We start from the raw sequence: 21553 nt of genomic DNA on the forward strand, positions 1-21553 counted from the left end.
GGCTTGTTTTCACTGTATAGAGCGGATCTGTACTTGCCCTGCCACTAAACTATTATGCATTTTGTCTTTAGCAACATATTTTTATTTCTCATTTTTGTTTAGTTTTGTTTGAAGTGCTAAAATTATATAATGTAGTGCTGTCAAATGATTAATCGTGATTAATCGCATCCAAAATAAGTTTTGTTTACATAATATATGTGTGTGTTCTGTGTATATTTATTATGTGTATATATAAAGACACACACATTCAGCATATATTTTGAAGATATTTACATGTATTTACGTGTATATATTTATTTCCATATAAATTATATCATATATAAATATATTTAATATGGAAACATGACATTTTTCCTAAATATATACATGCATGTGTGTGTATTTATATATACATAATAAATATTCACAGTACACACACACATATATATATATATATATATATATATATATATTTAATATGGAAACATGACATTTTTCCTAAATATATACATGCATGTGTGTGTATTTATATATACATAATAAATATTCACAGTACACACACACACATATATATATATATATATATATATATATATATATATATATATATATATATATATATATATAAATTACTTTTAACTAAAAATGAAAGGAGAAAAATCATTGTTAAATTTTCTTTACTCTAAAAATACTAGGTTTTTAAATTGGAAACTTGAAAATCATATTATAAATGCACTTTTTATTTTCTTGTGAAATGTGATTATTTGCTTAATAAATTGAAATTAGTCCAAAGTATTCTGATGAATCCTCAAGACATGAAGAAGATCAGTGAGATTTAATGAACGCAGCACTGTCTTTACTCTCGAGTCTGCCTGAGGATTTTATTATTATAGTGTTTTGTATCATCTCACTGTATATTACTGATGATGATGATATGAAGCTCATATGGTTTTGTCTGTTGTCTGAAATCCTCGTGTGTGAGCAGAAATCACTAGTGCTTCTGTGAGGCCTGTGTTGTGTTTTCTGTGTCAGAGAGTCTGTTTTTGAGGTTAAACTGGTTTGGGCTGGTTTTCGTCTGTCGCTGGGGTTTGTGGGTAACTTTAGACGGGCTGATGTGGGTCACTGCATTCACGCTCTGTTTTGAGGACAAATGCGCTGATCCGGTGACTGAGCACTTCTGGGACTCGTGCTATAGTAAAGTATAGTAGTTTCACCGGTGTAAATAAAATAATCACCTGCTTCTGGTCACACACTGGTCAGTGATTTACAGCATTGACCGCGGTGAAACCATGTTTATATTATATTATTAACCGAACCGATCCAGAAGTTAAGAACCGGTTTAACCTGTTAAACGCTGGCTTGCAACCTTTCACACAAGTGTTAATGACAGTCTGGTTTTAAAAGTGTTAATCAGTCGAATCAAGATGTTTTTGTGTTCAAATGATTTTATTTGGAGGTAACTAGACTTTAAAAATGCAAACGCATAAATCTTAGGCCTACACTATAACAAAAATGCTAGTAATAATTGCACCGAGGGATTAAAATAAGTAGAGAGAAAAAGAATTACATAATTTATTTTTAAAAAGTAAAATAAGTAATATTAAGATAAATAAAAAAAAAAAAGTACATATTTTATTGGTACAAATAAAAATAAATTACACCCCAGACAGAAAACACTTCCACTCGAAAGTGCCATAAAAACAAAAAAAAGTAAAATTTGAAAATGAAGACTTAAAGAACCTATTAGTCACCAGTTTGATGGAAAGAAATGAAAGGGAACCAGATTTAGTCAAATAACAATATTTTGTCCTGTAAGATACGCCTGATTTGTTATAAATGTAATGTACCAGTCGAGTCCGTCAGTCACAATTTCTCAAAAAATCTTCAGAAACCAGTACACGGTCATTCCGTGTCAACTCAAGCAGAAGTCTGGCTGAGATGGACGTTTTTGAAATTTGGTTGATTTGACACGGAATGACCCTATAATCAAGATGCTATCTGGTTCAAAATGCATGTCAAATATATCTGAAAAAACATGTTTTGGTTGCACTTTAGTTTAAGCATTATGTATAAAGGTATTCATGATATTAGATGTAATGCATTATATTTTTATATAAATAATTGTAAAATTCATTATAATATTTGAAAGTTTGTTTGTCATGTGTTTTAATGCATTATACTCTCTAAAGGTGTAAAAATGAATTACATTCTATGTGGTTACAATTATAAGGTGCATTGCATGCCATAATTAATGCGTCACTACTACTTTTATTATGCATTACATATATAAAGGCTTTAAGTAAAGCCTTACCAAATTTTATTCCAGAAATGTAGTCATTTTGGATGCATAACATAGGAACAAAATGAAACACTGGGCCGAACGCCAAATGCCAAGACACATTTTTCCCCCCATTGCATAAATTAAATACCCAAATTTTGCGTTTTACTGTTTTGTCTTGCTTGTCAAAGAAAAAATCAATTACAAAACAACAATTTAAAAATATTTACTTTACACTGAACATTTTTTAACATTCTATCAGACATTATACCAACAAAGCACAATTTAAGTTAGTAAAATAACTTTGTTGGGTAATTTTCGAGACCCCCCCCCTCCTTCAATCAGGCGTTTGTTTTTTACTGTACAAATAAATGCAGCCTTGCTGAGCAAAAGATACTACTTTTAAAACATTAGAAAATATTTTAGATCCCATAGATACAAATCTATTCTAGATTTGAACACTGTGCGGATGGTATAATAAATGTATTAATATAGGTGTTGTAATTATTATTGTCTTTATTTTATTTTACAGAACAACAGTAAAATTAGATGCGACGCATGAGATGCAGCGCTAAACAGTCTCTTGCTGTCGGTGCTTGTAATGATTTTAGCGTCTTTCTCAAACGGTTTTAAATACTTTCGCACTGCAGACATGTTTGCCTCTGTTTGATCGCGTCATTGTTTAAAAGCATTCACTTAACACAGAGAGAGCTTTTTTTGCTATTTTCGGCCGAATAATTTCGGTTGCCAAACATTCGGTGCATCCCTAGTTTAGTGTTGTGATTGTCTCTGTCTCAGGGGTTTCTGGGGCGGAGGATGTCCGGTGGAAGATGAGCTCCTCTGATTGGTCCCCGCAGCAACTGCTGGACGAGCTGGAGGCGTCCGGACCCGTGCAGATCGTCATCGCAGACGAGGAGAATCACGAGTTCTCTCTGGACGAGGAGGCGCTGGAGAGGATCTTGCTGCAGGAGCGAGTGAGGGATCTCCACGTGGTGGTGGTGTCTGTGGCCGGAGCGTTCCGCAAGGGCAAATCCTTCCTGCTGGACTTCATGCTCCGATACATGTACAGCCAGGTCAGAATCACAGCTCAGACTAACACCACACGGCTGCGTTTATTTGATCAAAAATTGATCACAATATTTTTGTGGAAACTGTGATGCATTTTATTTTCCAGGATTCACAGATGAATAGAAAGTTCAAAAGAACAGCATTTATTTGAAATAGAAATCTTCTGTAACATTATAAATGTCTTTACTGTAAGGCTGCTCAATTATGACAAAATTCATAATCACGATTATTTTGGTCAATATTGTAATCACGATTATGAGTGGGCCATGTGACAAAAACTTTAAATGAATGATTTATTTAAAGATAGCCATATATATATTTATATATATATGGCTATCTTTAAATAATAAATATATATTGTATGAATAATCTAGTGTAAAATAAAACGGCACAATCTTCACTGTAAGAATTAAACTTAATTTATTACTTATTAAAGCTACAAAAGTCCTTCACTCAAGAGCAGTGTGTGATTTTTGTCTTTTGTTGTTTGGTTAATATTAAGCGCAGGAATATTAGGCTGCTGTCACTTTAAGAGCCGCACGGATCCAATTTACTGTTATGCATGTATTTTCATTCTCAACTGTTTGTTCATTTATTAAATAACTGACGAGGGTTTACGTGAATAATCAGGAAGCACCACATTTTGTGTGTATTTGACCCTTTAGGTGCGCACCTTGAGCTAAAAGATGACTTTATACATCCGGGTTCTGCTCCGTCTTTTTTGCAAAATCACGTTACATGATTTTACTGATTTGCATGTGAAATTGGGTTTTATGGAGGAGCGAAAGTACACTGATAGAAAGGGGGCGCAATAGTCTTTTTATCTCGATTATTGTATTTTCATAATCGTTGGAGGCCTAAATCAAAACTGAAACTGTATTTTGATTAATTGCACAGCCCTACTTTACTGACACTTTTAAACAATTTAATGCATTCATTCATTCTTGAAAAAATTATAATTATTATTTTAAATCATACTTAACCTAAACTTTTGAATAGTAGTGTATCATGTTTAATTTTTTATTTTTTTTTATAAATTTCACAATTTTACTGTATTTTTGATCAAATAAATGTAGCCTTGGTGAGCAGAAGAGATTTCATTAAAAACACAAACTTTTGAGCACTAGTGTGGTTGATAGAACTTTTGCAGACATAAAATAAAATATTTTCTTAAACGGAATTTAAAACAAAACAATTTCTGAAGAATTTAGATTTTATACGTAATTTTAACACAGATAATGTGGATTTTATTATTAATGTTGACTTTTTAAATGGTGCACAAAATGTTTGTGACATCACAATATGCTTTCCATTAATGCATTATAGTTTTGATCATGGATGCAGATGAAATGTACCCTAAAGTACGACTGGCAGGGAATGAGCTGATCTGAGAGCAGTGTAGTTCAGTGCATACTGCGTGTGAGGACGTCACGTTTGTCCTGTGTTAAGTGCTCTGGTCCCTAGTCACTGAGTGTTCATAGAGCAGCTAAAGGCTGATCGGCTTTAATCCATTACAGCCGCTTTACTGTGAAACACTGATGTTTTGTGTTGATCAGAAAGACTCTTTTGTTGTTCTGTTGAGAGTGTTATTGAGTTCAGACTGACCCTCACACATCAGATGAGAGACCGAGCTCGTGTTCTGTGTGTCTCAGGGCTCAGACGCGTGGCTGGGTGGGAACGACGAGCCGCTGACGGGCTTCACCTGGAGGGGCGGCTGTGAGCGCGAGACCACCGGCATTCAGGCCTGGAGCCACGTGTTTGAGGTGGAGAAACCGGACGGGAGCAGGGTAAAACTCACCCCATCACACCGTCTGAAACCCACCACCAACACACGGTCACATGACATGCAGCTACACAAATACAATATTTCATCTTTTTTTGTGTGTGTTTTGTTTTGTTAATATTTATGTTCATTCTACACATTTATGATATACAGCTGTTTGGGCTGTGGGATATGATAATATACAGTGAGGAAAATAAGTATTTGAACACCCTGCTATTTTGCAAGTTCTACCACTTAGAAATCATGGAGGGGTCTGAAATTGTCATCGTAGGTGCATGTCCACTGTGAGAGACATAATCTAAAAAAAAAAAAAATCCAGAAATCACAATGTATGATTTTTTAACTATTTATTTGTATGATACAGCTGCAAATAAGTATTTGAACACCTGAGAAAATCAATGTTAATATTTGGTACAGTAGCCTTTGTTTGCAATTACAGAGGTCAAAGCGTTTCCTGTAGTTTTTCACCAGGTTTGCACACACTGCAGGAGGGATTTTGGCCCTCCTCCACACAGATCTTCTCTAGATCAGTCAGGTTTCTGGCCTGTCGCTGAGAAACACGGAGTTTGAGCTCCCTCAAAGATTCTCTATTGGGTTTAGGTCTGGAGACTGGCTCGGCCACGCCAGAACCTTGATATGCTTCTTACAGAGCCACTCCTTGGTTATCCTGGCTGTGTGCTTGGTCATTGTCATGTTGGAAGACCCAGCCTCGACCCATCTTCAATGCTCTAACTGAGGGAAGGAGGTTGTTCCCCAAAATCTCGCAATACATGGCCCCGGTCATCCTCTCCTTAATACAGTGCAGTCGCCCTGTCCCATGTGCAGAAAAACACCCCAAAGCATGATGCTACCACCCCATGCTTCACAGTAGGGATGGTGTTCTTGGGATGGTACTCATCATTCTTCTTCCTCCAAACACGTTTAGTGGAATTATGACCAAAAGTTCTATTTTGGTCTCATCTGACCACATGACTTTCTCCCATGACTCCTCTGGATCATCCAAATGGTCATTGGCAAACTTAAGTCGGGCCTGGACATGTGCTGGTTTAAGCAGGGGAACCTTCCGTGCCATGCATGATTTCAAACCATGACGCCTTAGTGTATTACCAACAGTAACCTTGGAAACGGTGGTCCCAGCTCTTTTCAGGTCATTGACCAGCTCCTCCCGTAGTTCTGGGCTGATTTCTCACCTTTCTTAGGATCATTGAGACCCCACGAGGTGAGATCTTGCATGGAGCCCCAGTCCGAGGGAGATTGACAGTCATGTTTAGCTTCTTCCATTTTCTAATGATTGCTCCAACAGTGGACCTTTTTCACCAAGCTGCTTGGCAATTTCCCGTAGCCCTTTCCAGCCTTGTGGAGGTGTACAATTTTGTCTCTAGTGTCTTTGGACAGCTCTTTGGTCTTGGCCATGTTAGTAGTTGGATTCTTACTGATTGTATGGGGTGGACAGGTGTCTTTATGCAGCTAACGACCTCAAACAGGTGCATCTAATTTAGGATAATAAATGGAGTGGAGGTGGACATTTTAAAGGCAGACTAACAGGTCTTTGAGGGTCAGAATTCTAGCTGATAGACAGGTGTTCAAATACTTATTTGCAGCTGTATCATACAAATAAATAGTTAAAAAATCATACATTGTGATTTCTGGATTTTTTTTTTTTAGATTATGTCTCTCACAGTGGACATGCACCTACGATGACAATTTCAGACCCCTCCATGATTTCTAAGTGGGAGAACTTGCAAAATAGCAGGGTGTTCAAATACTTATTTTCCTCACTGTATATATCGGATGGACGAAATAAAAAGTCTGTCGTTTCATATTATGCTCTATCGTTTATTTTGTGGTGTCGCAATCTGTACACGGCACCACGGGGCTCCGAGCAGGAGAACGACCAGCCGGGACAAAACGAGGAGCTCGTCCCTAAACGAGGGTCTACGTCTGTAGCATGGACATGCGTTTTGAAGCGCTGCAGTTTTAAAACAACCGATTTTAAGCTGTTGAAACAAACAACAGAGCTATATGCGTGCACCGTCTCTGTTTCTGTGTGAGAGCAGTGCATTTTTTTTATTTTTTATTTTTGCCTCTTAATTGGCTTTGAACGATTACATAAACACACTTATATGCGTCAGAATCCCCGTCTTTGCAAGTATCCTCATAAACCGTGATTTAGGTCTTGAGAGAGTAAACGGCTGAAAAAGAAAACGCATATACACGTGTTAATTATATCTATCTATAGATAGATGGATAGATAGAATTAACACAGTGAAGACTAATTAATTTACACAATGTATGTAGCATTTCTTATTTATTGTAGTTTTTTGTCCTATTGCTTGCAATTAGTTTCTTATCCTTATTTCATCATTGTTTATTTATCTTCAGTGAGCTTGAGGTTGTTTTTTTTTTGTCTCTTTTTAGGCTTGTATTTGATATTGACAGTGGTGACAAGGATTATGAAAATTCTATGTTATCAAAGATTTTAACATGATAAAAACATTTAAAAGAAAAACATAACTATATCGTGATATATATCATTAGCGTGATATAAACTGAGTTATATTGTGATATAAGATTTTGGTCATATCGCCCACCCCTAACAGCTGTGTGTATTTGTTTTCAGTGATTCTCAAGTGAAAATAGTAATCCAGTCAAATGGAAATATTGTTTATTTATTTTTATATATTGTTTTATTTTATTATTTATTGCTTTAATATTTTTAATTTTTATAATGTTTTGTTTATAATTTTTACTCATTTGTAGATTTATTTATATTTGTTTATTTTTTAAATTGATTTTTATTCTTTATTCTTAATTTTTACATTTTATGTACTTTTTAATTAATTAATTTTATTATTATTATTTATTTTACTTTTTAAAAATAAAAAAAATCGTGATTTTTTTTCTTATTATTTTAAGTAAAAAAGTGAACAGTTCAACTGTTAAAGCATGAAATAAGATACTGAATCAGTGAATTTTGAAGTGAATTTGAGTTTAATGTGGGTGTATTATCAGTAATGTAATCATTAAACATTTGTAATCATTCAAAAAAATATTAACCATTTATATTAATGTAATTCAGAGAAGTCCATAATACTGATGTTGTCCTCTCGATGGAACCACAGGGTGATAAATCCTTTAAGATCTCAGTTTATAAAGACTGTGAAAATGGTTCAGTAAATATGCCTTGTAGTAAAAAATTGCATATAAATTCATTATATTTCCATAAACTTTAATAAAGCTCAATAAGTATGCAAAATAGACCATTTTTAATCAGACCATCTTAAGACCATCTTAATTTTAATGGTTCTGACAATATGTTTAAGTTGTCAGTCATAACTGAATGGATGTCCAACTGAAGAAGGGACTCTATTATTTATCTGTTTTAATGTTGTGCATATAATAATTCCGATTCTTAAAGACTCATATGTTACTTGAGACATGTCCATTGTATAACTATATCATCTACACAAGCTGCTTGGACCCCGATGATCGCCTCAACTAAAACTGCCTTGTGAAAGGATTTTTTGTGAAGATAAAATTGAATTTGCGTTCATCTCGGAAGAGATATTGCGCCTATTTGGCAGTCGAGAACGGTCAAACCACATGAGGACAAAATACATAAAAACAATATTGATTCACTAAAATCAAAAGTGGGAGGGTCTGGGCGCAGTGCTCTGCCCTGAGGACAATCTGAAACAAGCCAATTGACCGTTAGCAAAACCCGCCCACCCTTAGTTACTGTTGCTATGCCCGACAAACAGTGCCGCTCTCACACTACACACACGTTCTCACGCAGTGAAAAACACATCGCAGAGCAAAGAGGAGACTGAAAACACACCGACAGAGAAGACCGAGCAGGTTACTTCTGATACGAAACAAGGTCTCAGGACCCTCAGCTTTTAAACCGAGTCATTTATAAAGAAATTCAAACAACAGTATTTGAAACAAGTATTTAAAGGAATACCTTAGCTTATTACCGTTACTGTGGCAGCCAACAACAGCACAGCTTAACCTTCTGCGCGTTTTTGTATTTAGTTATATTGAAAAAGTTTCAATTCAGTCTTATCTCTTTTACCCCGTTTTAACATGTATTTCTATGGAGACAGGCCGTAGCTGTCGGGCAAGAGGGCGGATAGCAGCGGCGACACATAATATCCACGTTCTGATTGGTCAGATCGCCTGTCAATCAAGCTCTTTGCGAACGGTCAATTAGAGCTCAGCCTCATGTCACATGCATTTCAAAAGTTTACAGACCTAATAGACACCCATTAGTCCGGCGCCCCGCATACACAAACAAACAAAATACAGTTTAGATTTTTTGATATTTAATAGGTTCTAACATGACTAATAGTATGACTGAATAATGCAACTTTGTGATTATTTTGCAATATATGTGACCCTGGAGCACAAAAGCAGTCATAAGCAGCTCAGGTATATTTGTAGCAATAGCCAACAATACATTGTATGGGTCAAAATTATACATTTCTATTTTATGCCAAAAATCATTAGGATATTAAGTAAAGATCATGTTCCACGAATATATTTTGTAAATTTCCTACCATAACTATATCAAAACTTAATTTTTAATTAGTAATATGCATTGCTAAGAACTTCATTTGGACAACTTTAAAGGTGATTTCCTCCAATATTTTTTTTTTTTTTATTTTTATTTTTATAAATATTTGTGTATTAGCCAAATATATATATATATATATATATATATATATATATATATATATATATATATATATATAGTCCTAACAAACCATACATCAATGAAAAGCTTATTTATTCAGCTTTCAGATGATGCATAAATCTCAATTTAAAAAATTGACCCTTATGACTGGTTTTGTGCTCCTGGGTCACATATATAATTAACTTATTTTTAACATGTTGAAGCAGCCTTCTTCCCTGGCTAACTTGATTGACCAGCTGCCACTGCCTGCAGCAGTACATTGTGATCTTTTTCCGTTTTTCTTCATTATCCAGTGCTGTATTGCTGTGTCAGACAGTCTCGTTATTTCAGTGCCGATGTGATTTTCACTCATTCTGTGAATCGAGCTGCTCTGTGTGTGTTTGTGTGTGCGGTCAGACGTGTTCTGGCTCAGTTACCCATCACCATCTGTGTGTCCGCAGGTGGCCGTGCTGCTCCTGGACACGCAGGGAGCGTTTGACAGTCAGTCCACCATCAAAGACTGCGCCACCCTGTTCGCCCTCAGCACCATGACCAGCTCCGTACAGGTACGACATGCGTCACGTGTGCATCGCTGAGAGAGCATGCAGTGTCCTGATGCTCCTGTTTTTATGTGCAGGTCTATAACTTATCCCAAAACGTTCAAGAAGACGATCTGCAGCATCTTCAGGTGAGACGCGCTGTTCAATGCAGACAGTATAAACACTGAGCCACACTTGAAAACGGATGAATGTTAAAATAGCAAATAGAGGTGCACTGATTTATTCTTCACAGGTGCTGGTGAAATGATCATCAGTATGAAAAGTGGATTATTTTAGTATTTAAGTTTGTCATGTGGCTCTTAATGCCTAATTTCAACAGGGATTATCTGTTGTAAATAACAATATGACTGCTGGTCTATAGTCACATGTCTGATCGATGCCATTATTTTTTCTATCACTGAAATAGTATTATAGTTATTATTAACATTTTGAATCACTTTTAATCTTTCTATTATCTGTTAATATATTTTTTTTTTTGTCTTTTTTAGTAGTTTTTAATGTCTGTATTTTTATTTTTATTTTCAATTTTAGTTATTTTAATACAAGTTAAACTAAATTAAAATGGGAATTAAAAAGCTAAAATAAATTTTTGGTTTGATTTTTTTATTTGTTTTTATATAATTTTATTGAATAAAAAAGTTAACTCTTTTAAAAGTGTCTTTACTAGAGCTGAATTTTAGGACACTGTCAAATTAAAAAGTCATATTTTAAAACCTTTAAACGCTTAAATGTCTATCTGCAGGAAAACTGTGACCTGCTGTGGTTTGATGCTGTGTGTCACATCTGTTTACATACTTCTACAAAGATTAGATGATGAACAGCAGTCACCGGTGTACTTCACTTTATCAGCCCTAGATCTTCAGCATGTCAAACCTTTTCTAAGTGCGTCACTGTATCATGAATCCATTGAGATGCTGTCATGTCACTGCATTAGAAACAGAATAAAGCGACTCAAGTGTTCAAATACGCTCTGTATTATAATCTGTGCTTCTGCTTCTTCAGCTCTTCACAGAGTATGGCCGACTGGCCATGGAGGAGATCTACCTCAAACCCTTCCAGGTATGAGGTGCGCGTGAGTGTGTGAGCAAGTGTGTGCACGAGTGTGAGTGAGCAAGCGAGTGTGTGAGTGAGCAAGCGAGTGTGTGAGCGAGTGAGTGTGAGTGAGCGTGAGTTAGTGTGTGCGAGCGAGCGAGTGTGAATGAATATGAGGTAGTGTGTGTGTGAGTGAGCGTGTGTGTGCACAAGTGTGAGTGAGCATGAGTTGGTGTGTATTCGTAAGTGTGAGTATGTTCACGAGTGAGCGTGAGTTAGTGTGTGTGAGCGGCGAGTGAGTGTGTTCACAAGTGAGTGTGTGTGGCGTGAGTTGGTATGTGTGGCGTGAGTTGGTATGTGTGAGCGTGAGTTGGTGTGTGTGAGCGAGCGAGTGTGAATGAATATGAGGTAGTGTGTGTGTGAGTGAGCGTGTGTGTGCACAAGTGTGAGTGAGCATGAGTTGGTGTGTATTCGTAAGTGTGAGTATGTTCACGAGTGAGCGTGAGTTAGTGTGTGTGAGCGAGCGAGTGAGTGTGTTCACAAGTGAGTGTGTGTGAGCGTGAGTTGGTATGTGTGAGCGTGAGTTGGTATGTGTGAGCGAGCGAGTGTGTTCACGAGTGAGCGTGAGGTAGTGTGTGCGAGCGAGTGTTCACGAGTGAGTGTGAGAGCGTGAGGTAGTGTGTGTGAGCGAGCGAGTGAGTGTGAGAGCGCGAGGTAGTGTGTGTTCGCGAGTGAGTGAGCGAGTGTGTGCACGAGTGTGAGTGAGTATGAGTTGGTGTGTATTCGCAAGTGTGAGTATGTTCACGAGTGAGTGAGCGTTAGTTAGTGTGTGTGAGAGAGCGTGTTCATGTAGTGAGTGAGCGTGAGGTAGTGTGAGTGAGCGAGTGTGTGCACGAGTGTGAGTGAGCATGAGTTAGTGTGTATTCACAAGTGTGAGTATGTTCATGAGTGAGCGTGAGGTAGTGAGTGTGTGCATGAGTGAGCATGAGGTAGTGTGTGTGTGTGTGTGTGAGTGTGTTCACGAGTGAGTGTGTGCAGGACTGCGCGAGTTAGTGTGTGCACGCAAATGAGTTAATATTCACGAGCAGTGTTGCCAGAAGTACGAAAATTATCTTATTTGTATGATCATTTTGACCTCTGTAAGATGTACGATCAATAATGGAAAAAATCCCAAAATGTACGATAATTTCAGAATTTTATGACAATTCAAATGATGGTAGTTGTAGTCGTAGGGCTTCTATACTCATACACGAAATCGGCTCATTACAGACACTCTCTAAATGCGCTCGTGCACACCTAGTTAAGTGTGTTAAGAATGCAGGAGGGTGCCCTGCTTTAAAGCAACGAACACTGTTGCGGTCCATGATGGCAAGAACCCCCTCAACATCTGGCAACACGAATGCTTCCTGTTACAGCGACTCAGAGGTGGAGTTAACACCGTCGCGCAGTGCTACAACAGCTGAAGACTGTCTACACTGGACGCGACAAAGTGAGTGTTAAAAATCATTTTAATGTGTCATAAATTGAACGAGGCATCAGTTTACTGCCGGGGATGTGTCCTGTCATGTCGTGTGGCATTGCGCCACATCCAGTGCAGACAGAGTCACTGATTATAATGGGTTCTATAGTATTTTGTCGCACCGCTCGCGTCCAGTGTAGACACGGTATGCCTAGTTATCTATCGAGGTAATTTGCAGGTCGTGTCAAAAAGTTGTTGGTTTGACTCCTGTACGATAATTTTCTGGTACGATACTTGGACATTCCCAGTCTGGCAACACTGTTCACGATTGAGTGAGAGCTAGTTTTATGAGTGAGTGTGCACGAGTGTGAGTGAGTGTGTTCACAAGTGTGCACGAGTGTGAGTTAGTGTGTGTTTGTATGAGTGTGCGTGAGTGAGCAAGTGTGCATGAGTGTGCGCGAGCGTGTAAATGAGTGTGTCCCTGAAAGTGTGCGAGTGTGGGTGAGTGAGCGAGTGTGTGAGACTCTGCAGTGACGCCGTGTGTCTGTGTTGGTCTGCAGTCGCTGATGTTTCTGATTCGGGACTGGAGTTACCCGTACGAACACGCTTACGGTCTGGATGGAGGAAAAAACTTCCTAGAGAAGAGGCTGCAGGTGAGTCACGTGATGCCGCAGGAATCTGGTTTCTCCTGCTCTTTATCACGCATCTCGTGTGCTGAATTATGCCGTGATTCTCAGGTCAAGCAGAATCAGCATGAAGAGTTGCAGAACGTCAGGAAGCACATCCACTCCTGCTTCTCCAGCATCAGCTGCTTCCTGCTGCCGCACCCCGGGCTCAAGGTGGCCACCAACCCGCACTTTGACGGCCGCTTACGAGGTGAGAGCACTGCGTCACTGCTGCCACTACACTGCTTTAAAGCGGTTTGTCTGCTGATGACGAGAGAATACAAGACTCTTCACCATACAAATGCTGCTGAAAGTGCAAATACTACAAAATGCATCATATTTAGTGAGAAAGTGTGACGTGATCCAGCAAAACGGACACTATTTTTGAAACTAGTGTTGGGTTTCAGCAGATATGATGCAGGCCAGTACTATTGATCACTGAAATATAAATTAGTATTAGCGTATGAACCAAAATAATCAGTAAACGCCCGTCTGGTGTGTAGACATCGATGCGGAGTTCAAGAGAGAGCTGGTGAGTCTGGTGCCGCTGCTTTTATCTCCTGAGAATCTGATGGAGAAGGAGATCAGCGGCTCTAAAGTCACGTGTCGAGATCTGCTGCAGTATTTCAGAGTAAGACACACTTCTTCATCCCGTCTCCATCATTCAGATGCCTGCTGGGATTGACGGTGTGTTTCTCTGTCGCAGGCCTACATGAAGATCTATCAGGGTGAAGAACTGCCTCATCCCAAGTCCATGTTACAGGTACAGACAGGACTATCATGTCTCAGAGAAAATATCAGTGTCTCACATGCTTGGGGCCCTATGATTTTGGTTATGTGCAGTTTAACAAACAAATTATGGCAGACATATATTGTGCAACAGAATGTACTTCTCAAAGTGATGATAAAAACTTTATTCTTAAGGAATATAAGACAAGGTAAAACATTTTTGTCTAGGTTATAAATATTTAAACAGTAAACCTCTATTGTTCAACACTTTTTTTTTTTTTTTTGCCCAGAAATCATTGAGCATTGTTACATTTTCATTTGATTTACATTTTAAAAGATTTATGAAAATGTTAAAGTTACATGCATTCATTAGATTGCCACCATTTTTGATGATAAATTTGTATTAAATAAAAAAAAAACAATCCAGAAAAATTACAAGCAACAAAATTCAGTTTCATTATTGTTAAAAGTTGTAATAAATTAATATTGTAAAAGTTTTATGAATTCAATTTATTGACATCCTTTTTTTTTTTTTTAAGTTTAGTTAAAATTTAGTTAATTTTTGAGAAATGGAATTTGAGAGAAAATGAAATGTAATATGTGAAACAAAGCCTTTTTTTTTTTTTTTAGGGTGCTTCATGCATCATTCATGGTGAAGATCAATCCCAGAATGCTTTGTGATGAGCTCCACGAAATCTTTCATTATTATAGATATTATTTTATTGAAAGTTTTGTCATCTCATTGATATTTGTATTTTCTTGCTTATGAAGCAGGATTCCCACAGGTCCTGAGGCCATACAATTATATTAAATGGTTTAAAAAATAAATCTTAATTTAAAAAATGCAAAAAATTGAAGATCGATGAAAATAGAAAATTTATACAAAGCCTTTCCAAAACACATCCGTGTTGAAACATTGCATGACTAAATGAGAAACATTCACCAAAGTTCAAGAAGAAATGCATAGTTTAAGCAGCGTGAATATCGAATTCGAGGCAAACTGACTCCAGCAGGGTTTTAATGGGATTGTTGTGTTTGTGTCGGTGTGCCGCAGGCGACAGCTGAAGCCAATAACCTGGCCGCTGTAGCAGGAGCTAAAGACACGTACAGCAGGAGCATGGAGCAGGTACGTCACACACCTGGTCACCTGATCTCTCGCCCGCGCCGCCCGTGACGCGTGTTCTCCGTCTGCAGGTGTGCGGTGGAGACCGGCCCTACATGGCTCCGGCGGATCTGGAGCGCAGTCACGAGGAGCTGAAGCAGAGCTGTGTGCGTCAGTTCCGCAGCGTGAAGAAGATGGGCGGCGAGGACTTCTGCCGCCGCTATCAGGAGCAGCTGGAGCAGGAGATCGACGAGGCCTACGCCAGCTTCCTCAAACACAACGACGGAAAGAACATTTTCTTCGCGGCGCGCACGCCGGCCACGCTGTTCGTCGTGATGTTCATGATGTACGTGGCGTCGGCGCTGACGGGCTTCGTGGGTCTGAGCTCTGTGGCGGCGCTGTGTAACCTGCTGATGGGGCTGGCGCTGGCGGCGCTCTGCGTCTGGGCCTATGTTAAATACTCAGGGGAGTTCAGAGAGGTGGGCAGCTTCATCGACCGGCTGGCAGAAACCCTGTGGGAGCAGGTGCGTATCACGCTTATTCTGCAGCTTCCTCTCTTCCCTCACCTGTAGCTCTCATCCAGGTGCACTGAAAACTGATGTATTTTTATCAACTTTCTAAATTCTATGATTAAGTCAGAATCAGTATCGGGTATAGTTTGTTTGTTTTTCTTTGGTGATGTTTTCTGCGCTCCTCAGATTGAAGTAATATTAGACATGTATAGTGTTTAGATCTATTTCTTTTCTCCAGTAAACTTTCTAAGGCAGCTGTCAAAAACACTGAAGGTTTTAACTGTTCACATGGTTATCATTGTTTATATAATGTTATACATTTTATTGTTTTTTTAATATATAGTGTGTGTATATATATGTGTATATATATGTATATGTATGTCATTTCTTATTACTACGTTGTAGATTTTATTTTTATTGATGTTTGTTTATTTATCTTTTTGCTTTATTGGTTATTTTGAAATGTCCCCTGGTAAACTAAGGCAGATGTCAAATTATTGTACATTATTCAATTTTCAGTTATTTATTTTTTATTTATTGTTTTCTGTATATTTATCTTTTTATTTTATTTTGCATAATTGTCCCCAGTTAAACTTTCTAAGACAGGTCAAAATAACTAAACATTTTAATGTAATTAGTATTGCTTCAATTATATTGTATATTTTATTAATTACGCCTTTATTTATTATTATTTTTATTTTCAACTTTCCCCACTAAACTCTCTAAGTTTTTAAAATTTTCATGTAGTCATTATTGTTTGATATTTTATTTTTATATACATTACATTTTTATTATTATTTTGAACACATATTTATTTATATATATATATATATATATATATATATATATATATATATATATATATATATATATATATATATATATTAGTTAAATCAAAATTTATTCAGACACCTTCAACATTTCTCACATTATCACAGTTTATTCGCTGTAGTTTAGAAAATGTTAATAAAATATGAGAAGAACTCCGGGTTAAACTGCGTCAGAACAAATTAATCTTGATAATGTCAGATAGCTTTGATTGAAAGGTATGTAATGAATTCGGCTGAATAGCTGGGAGCTGTTAGATTTAAGAACACAATTAGATAAAACCAGTTTAGCTCAACTAATCACCAAGCAGTGCTTCATTCTGTTCAGTCTGTGTGTAAAAAGATCACATTAGCAATTAAAGAAAAAACACTTCAGCAAAACATGATCAGGTCAAAGTGTCTGAATAATTTTTGCTCCCAAATTTTACTGGTAGTCCACTGTATGAAGAATTTGAGTATAATATACGGTATGTCATGTCACAGTTTACTTTATTTTGCTCTCCTCACTCACATAAATGAACTACAGTGTCCTGCACCCACTAGTAAAAAAATATCAAAAATTATATCTGGTGTCTGAATAATTTTTGGTTTGACAGTGTATGTGTGTGTTTTTTCTCATTTATTAATTTTTTCGAGCCGTACAGATGATTTAGACACTCAGTAATATGCAAAAAAAGGGATAGTTCACCCAAAAATGAAAACGTGATGTTTATTCAGCACATTCAAGATGGTGATCGCTTTCAGTAGAACACAAACGAAGATTTTTAACTCAAACTGTTGCAGTCTGTCAGTCATATAATGCCAGTCAATGGGCTCCATGGCTTTGAAAGTCAAAAAAACATACACAGACAAAACCAAATTAAACCCAGCGGCATTACCTCTGATCCGCCGCACTGTCCAACTGTCCTGAGCGCGTTCACACAACAGCCGGCACGTGACGCGTCTTCTTGCTTTACGGCGGAGCGTTTCGTGTCTTTAGACCTCAATGTATCGTCACGAGCTGCAGGGTTTAATTTGGTTTTGTCTGTGTATGTTTTTGACTTTCAAAGCCGTGGAGCCCATTGACTGGCATTATATGACTGACAGACTGCAACAGTTTGAGTTAAAAATCTTCATTTGTGTTCTACTGAAGAAACGGTCACCTACATCTTGGATGCCCTGGGGTTAAGCAGATAAACATCACGTTTTCATTTTTGGGTGAACTATCCCTTTCATTCAGTGATGATGATTTAGACTCTTCACAAATCAAATATAAACCTTTATACTGTAGATTTGATCTTTCATTTGTGCTGCTGTCCCATATATTCAGTGTAGCTCTTGTTCTGTCTGTAACGTCTCGCTCTCTTCTTACTCCATGCTCACACAGAGGACGCCGCGGAAGGTGAGAGTGACCTCTGCCCTCTAGTGACCTTTGACCTCTTCGTGTCAGTCGTTTGTTTGTGAGCAATACTAACACGTGTCTCTGGTTTCAGGTCTTTTCCAAACTGTTCGAGGTCGCGCGGAGCAAAGTGACGCTGAGCGCCGTGATGCAGACGCAGCGACAGAGACTGTCCTCAAACAACAACGTCAAGAAGAGGAACTAGCCTCACGTTAACGCCGAGGATTCTGGGGTTTCACGGGCTCTTTCACCAGGTGTCCTCTTTCTCATGTCTTTTCTTCTGTCCGTCTCATCTGTGTTCATGGAGAAGCGTTCGGACTTGCTGACGTCTCTGTCCTCCGCCGGACGCTCAGAGCGGCTCACGCTCCACTAGAGGACCTAGTTGAGAACGCTGAACTGTACCAATGATTCCACCGTCTCTCAGCTGTACAGATGAACTTCCTGTGCTTCATCATTCCATCCATCCAGACTTTCCAGTACAGACGAGGGTTTTTAAACTGCTCACTGTAGGGCATGACGTGTGTGACTCACGCTTCCGCTGTAGCAGGAGAAAACACGGATCCATCTTCATCTGCAGGAATGATGCTGTTATTCGTGTCCATGTTGGAGAGAAACACACAAACACACACACTCGTGCAACACACTCACGTACACAAGCATACTCGTGCAACACACTCACGCTTGTGCAGTGCACAAACATACTCGTGCAACACACTCATACACAAACATACTCGTGCAACACTCGCGCACACAAACATACTCGTGCAACACTCGCGCACACAAACATACTCGTGCAACACTCGCGCACACAAACATACTCATGCAACATACACCCCGTGCAACACTCGCACACAAACATACTCGTGCGACACACTCACACACAAACATACTCGTGCATCACTCTTGTGAAACACACGCTTGCATACACTCATGCCCATACACACACACACATATATATATATATATATAATGCATACACGCATACATGCATACACGCATACATACATGCATACATACATGCATACATACATACATACATACATACATACATACACATACATACATACATACATACACACACACGTTTAGTTTTATACGGTCTTCATTCATGTCTTCTGCCTTGAGCTTCATCATTCCGGAATGTTTCATTCTTTTTCCATTTATAATTATATTTCTTTAATTTATTTTTCAATTTGATTAAAATGAATCACTGTATGTTCACGTGTGGATTGTTTCTTTGTTCATGAGAATCATTTGATGACTGTGGCAGTGTTTTAAGGAATGAAGCGATTCACTTTCAGTCATCATGAGCTAATGAACTGATTCAGAGCTCTGAGAACTGAAGCTCAGTCAGTGTTTCATTTCTAAAGCTGTGTTCAGAAATTGCTAATGTTCAGTGTTTTGAATGTCTTCCACATTAGTCATTTTAGAGCTGAACAATAGCATAGTTTATATCTGGCGACGATATAAACCCAGGGTTTCTGTGAGTCTTAAGAGACTTAATTCTTGCCTACACAAATTAAAGCCTAAAAAGGTCTTGAATCAGAGCAGAAAGTCTTAAATTCATAAAGTTGTGGCATTAAATGTTGCATGCGCTGCAAAAAATGAATGTCTTCGTCTATTTCTGTCTTGTTTTCCAGTAAAAATATCTAAACATCCTTAAATCAAGAATCATTTACTTGAGATGCAAAATGAAGATATGAAGTCTTGTTTACACGCATATTGAAAATGTGAGTTTGATTAAAACAAGAACAAATATGTCAATGAGGAACGTGGACTTGTTTCCATTTGAATTCAGCTGTTTTTACCGACTCAATTGGCAGATATTTGTTCTTGTTTTAATCATAAGCTCACTTCATTTTGATCTGTCTCTGAGAAAAAAACTTCATATCTTCATTTCACATCTCCAGTAAAAGCATTTTGAGTTGAGAATCTTCAGACATTTGCACTGGTTTTTTTACTTGGTTTCAGGGTTTCTGCAGGTTTTATGTACACTGAACACAATTATAAACGCAACACTTTTGTTTTTGCCCCCATTTTTCATGAGCTGAACTCAAAGCTCCAAGACTTTTTCTATGTACACAAAAGGCCTATTTCTCTCAAATATTGTTCACAAATCTGTCTAAATCTGTGTTAGTGAGCCGAGATACTCCATCCACCTCACAGGTGTGGCATATCAAGATGCTGATTAGACAGCATGATTATTGCACAGGTGTGTCTTAGGCTGGCCACAATAAAAGGTGACTCTAAAATGTGCAGTTTTACTGTATTGGGGGGGTCAGTATCTGGTGTGACCACCATTTGCCTCACGCAGTGCAACACATCTCCTTCACACAGAGTTGATCAGGTTGTTGATTGTGATCTGTGTAATGTTGGTCCGCTCCTCTTCAATGGCTGTGTGAAGTTGCTGGATATTGGCAGGAACTGGAACACGCTGTTATATACGCTGATCCAGAGCATCCCAAACATGCTCAATGGGTGACATGTCCGGTGAGTATGCTGGCCATGCAAGAACTGGGATGTTTTCAGCTTCCAGGAATTGTGTACAGATCCTTGCAACATGGGGCCATGCATTATCATGCTGCAACATGAGGTGATGGTCGTGGATGAATGGCACAACAATGGGCCTCAGGATCTCATCACGGTATCGCTGTGCATTCAAAATGCCATCAATAAAATTAACCTGTGTTCGTTGTCCATAACATACGCATGCCCATACCATAACCCCACCGCCACCATGGGCCACTCGATCCACAACGCTGACATCAGCAAACCGCTCACCCACACAACGCCATACACGCTGTCTGCCATCTGCCCTGTACAGTGAAAACCGGGATTCATCCGTGAAGAGAACACCTCTCCAAAGTGCCAGACGCCATCGTATGTGAGCATTTGTCCACTCGAGTCGGTTATGATGACGAACTGCAGTCAGGGCGAGACCGCAATGAGGACGACGAGCGTGCAGATGAGCTTCCCTGAGACGGTTTCTGACAGTTTGTGCAGAAATTCTTTGGTTATGCAAACCGATTGTTGCAGCAGCTGTCCGGGTGGCTGGTCTCAGACGATCTTGGAGGTGAAGATGCTGGATGTGGAGGTCCTGGGCTGGTGTGGTTACACGTGGTCTGCGGTTGTGAGGCCGGTTGGATGTACTGCCAAATTCTCTGAAACGCCTTTGGAGACGGCTTATGGTAGAGAAATGAACATTCAATTCACGGGCAACAGCTCTGGTGGACATTCCTGCAGTCAGCATTGCAATTGCATGCTCCCTCAAAACCTGCGACATCTGTGGCATTGCGCTGTGTGATAAAACTGCACATTTTAGAGCGGCCTTCTATTGTGGCCAGCCTAAGACACACCTGTGCAATAATCATGCTGTCTAATCAGCATCTTGATATGCCACACCTGTGAGGTGGATGGAGTATCTCGGCTCACTAACACAGATTTAGACAGATTTGTGAACAATATTTGAGAGAAATAGGCCTTTTGTGTACATAGAAAAAGTCTTA

General features: G+C 38.5%; 1 protein-coding gene across 3 annotated transcripts in view; it reads left to right on the plus strand.

Annotated features, from left to right (window-relative positions):
• Nucleotides 1-19045, plus strand: part of zgc:158270 (uncharacterized protein LOC791213 homolog) — a 20973-nt gene extending 1928 nt beyond the window's left edge. The window contains exons 2-14 of one of the 3 annotated variants that reach the window (XM_058790972.1): nucleotides 3056-3330; nucleotides 4978-5112; nucleotides 10245-10349; nucleotides 10421-10471; nucleotides 11346-11402; nucleotides 13395-13487; nucleotides 13572-13710; nucleotides 14003-14130; nucleotides 14206-14262; nucleotides 15283-15354; nucleotides 15423-15854; nucleotides 18036-18050; nucleotides 18142-19045. In XM_058790972.1, coding sequence (XP_058646955.1) covers nucleotides 3056-3330; nucleotides 4978-5112; nucleotides 10245-10349; nucleotides 10421-10471; nucleotides 11346-11402; nucleotides 13395-13487; nucleotides 13572-13710; nucleotides 14003-14130; nucleotides 14206-14262; nucleotides 15283-15354; nucleotides 15423-15854; nucleotides 18036-18050; nucleotides 18142-18252 — 1670 coding nt within the window. In that variant the 3' untranslated portion in view covers nucleotides 18253-19045. Of the gene's footprint in view, nucleotides 1-3055; nucleotides 3331-4977; nucleotides 5113-10244; nucleotides 10350-10420; nucleotides 10472-11097; nucleotides 11226-11345; nucleotides 11403-13394; nucleotides 13488-13571; nucleotides 13711-14002; nucleotides 14131-14205; nucleotides 14263-15282; nucleotides 15355-15422; nucleotides 15855-18035; nucleotides 18051-18141 lie in introns of those variants that run through there. The other 2 variants (XM_058790973.1, XM_058790975.1) reach the window with 2 other exon arrangements.
• The last annotated feature ends 2508 nt before the right edge of the window (nucleotides 19046-21553 follow it).

Source organism: Onychostoma macrolepis, chromosome 11 (genome assembly GCF_012432095.1).
Source record: "Onychostoma macrolepis isolate SWU-2019 chromosome 11, ASM1243209v1, whole genome shotgun sequence".
Taxonomy (NCBI): Eukaryota; Metazoa; Chordata; class Actinopteri; order Cypriniformes; family Cyprinidae; genus Onychostoma; species Onychostoma macrolepis.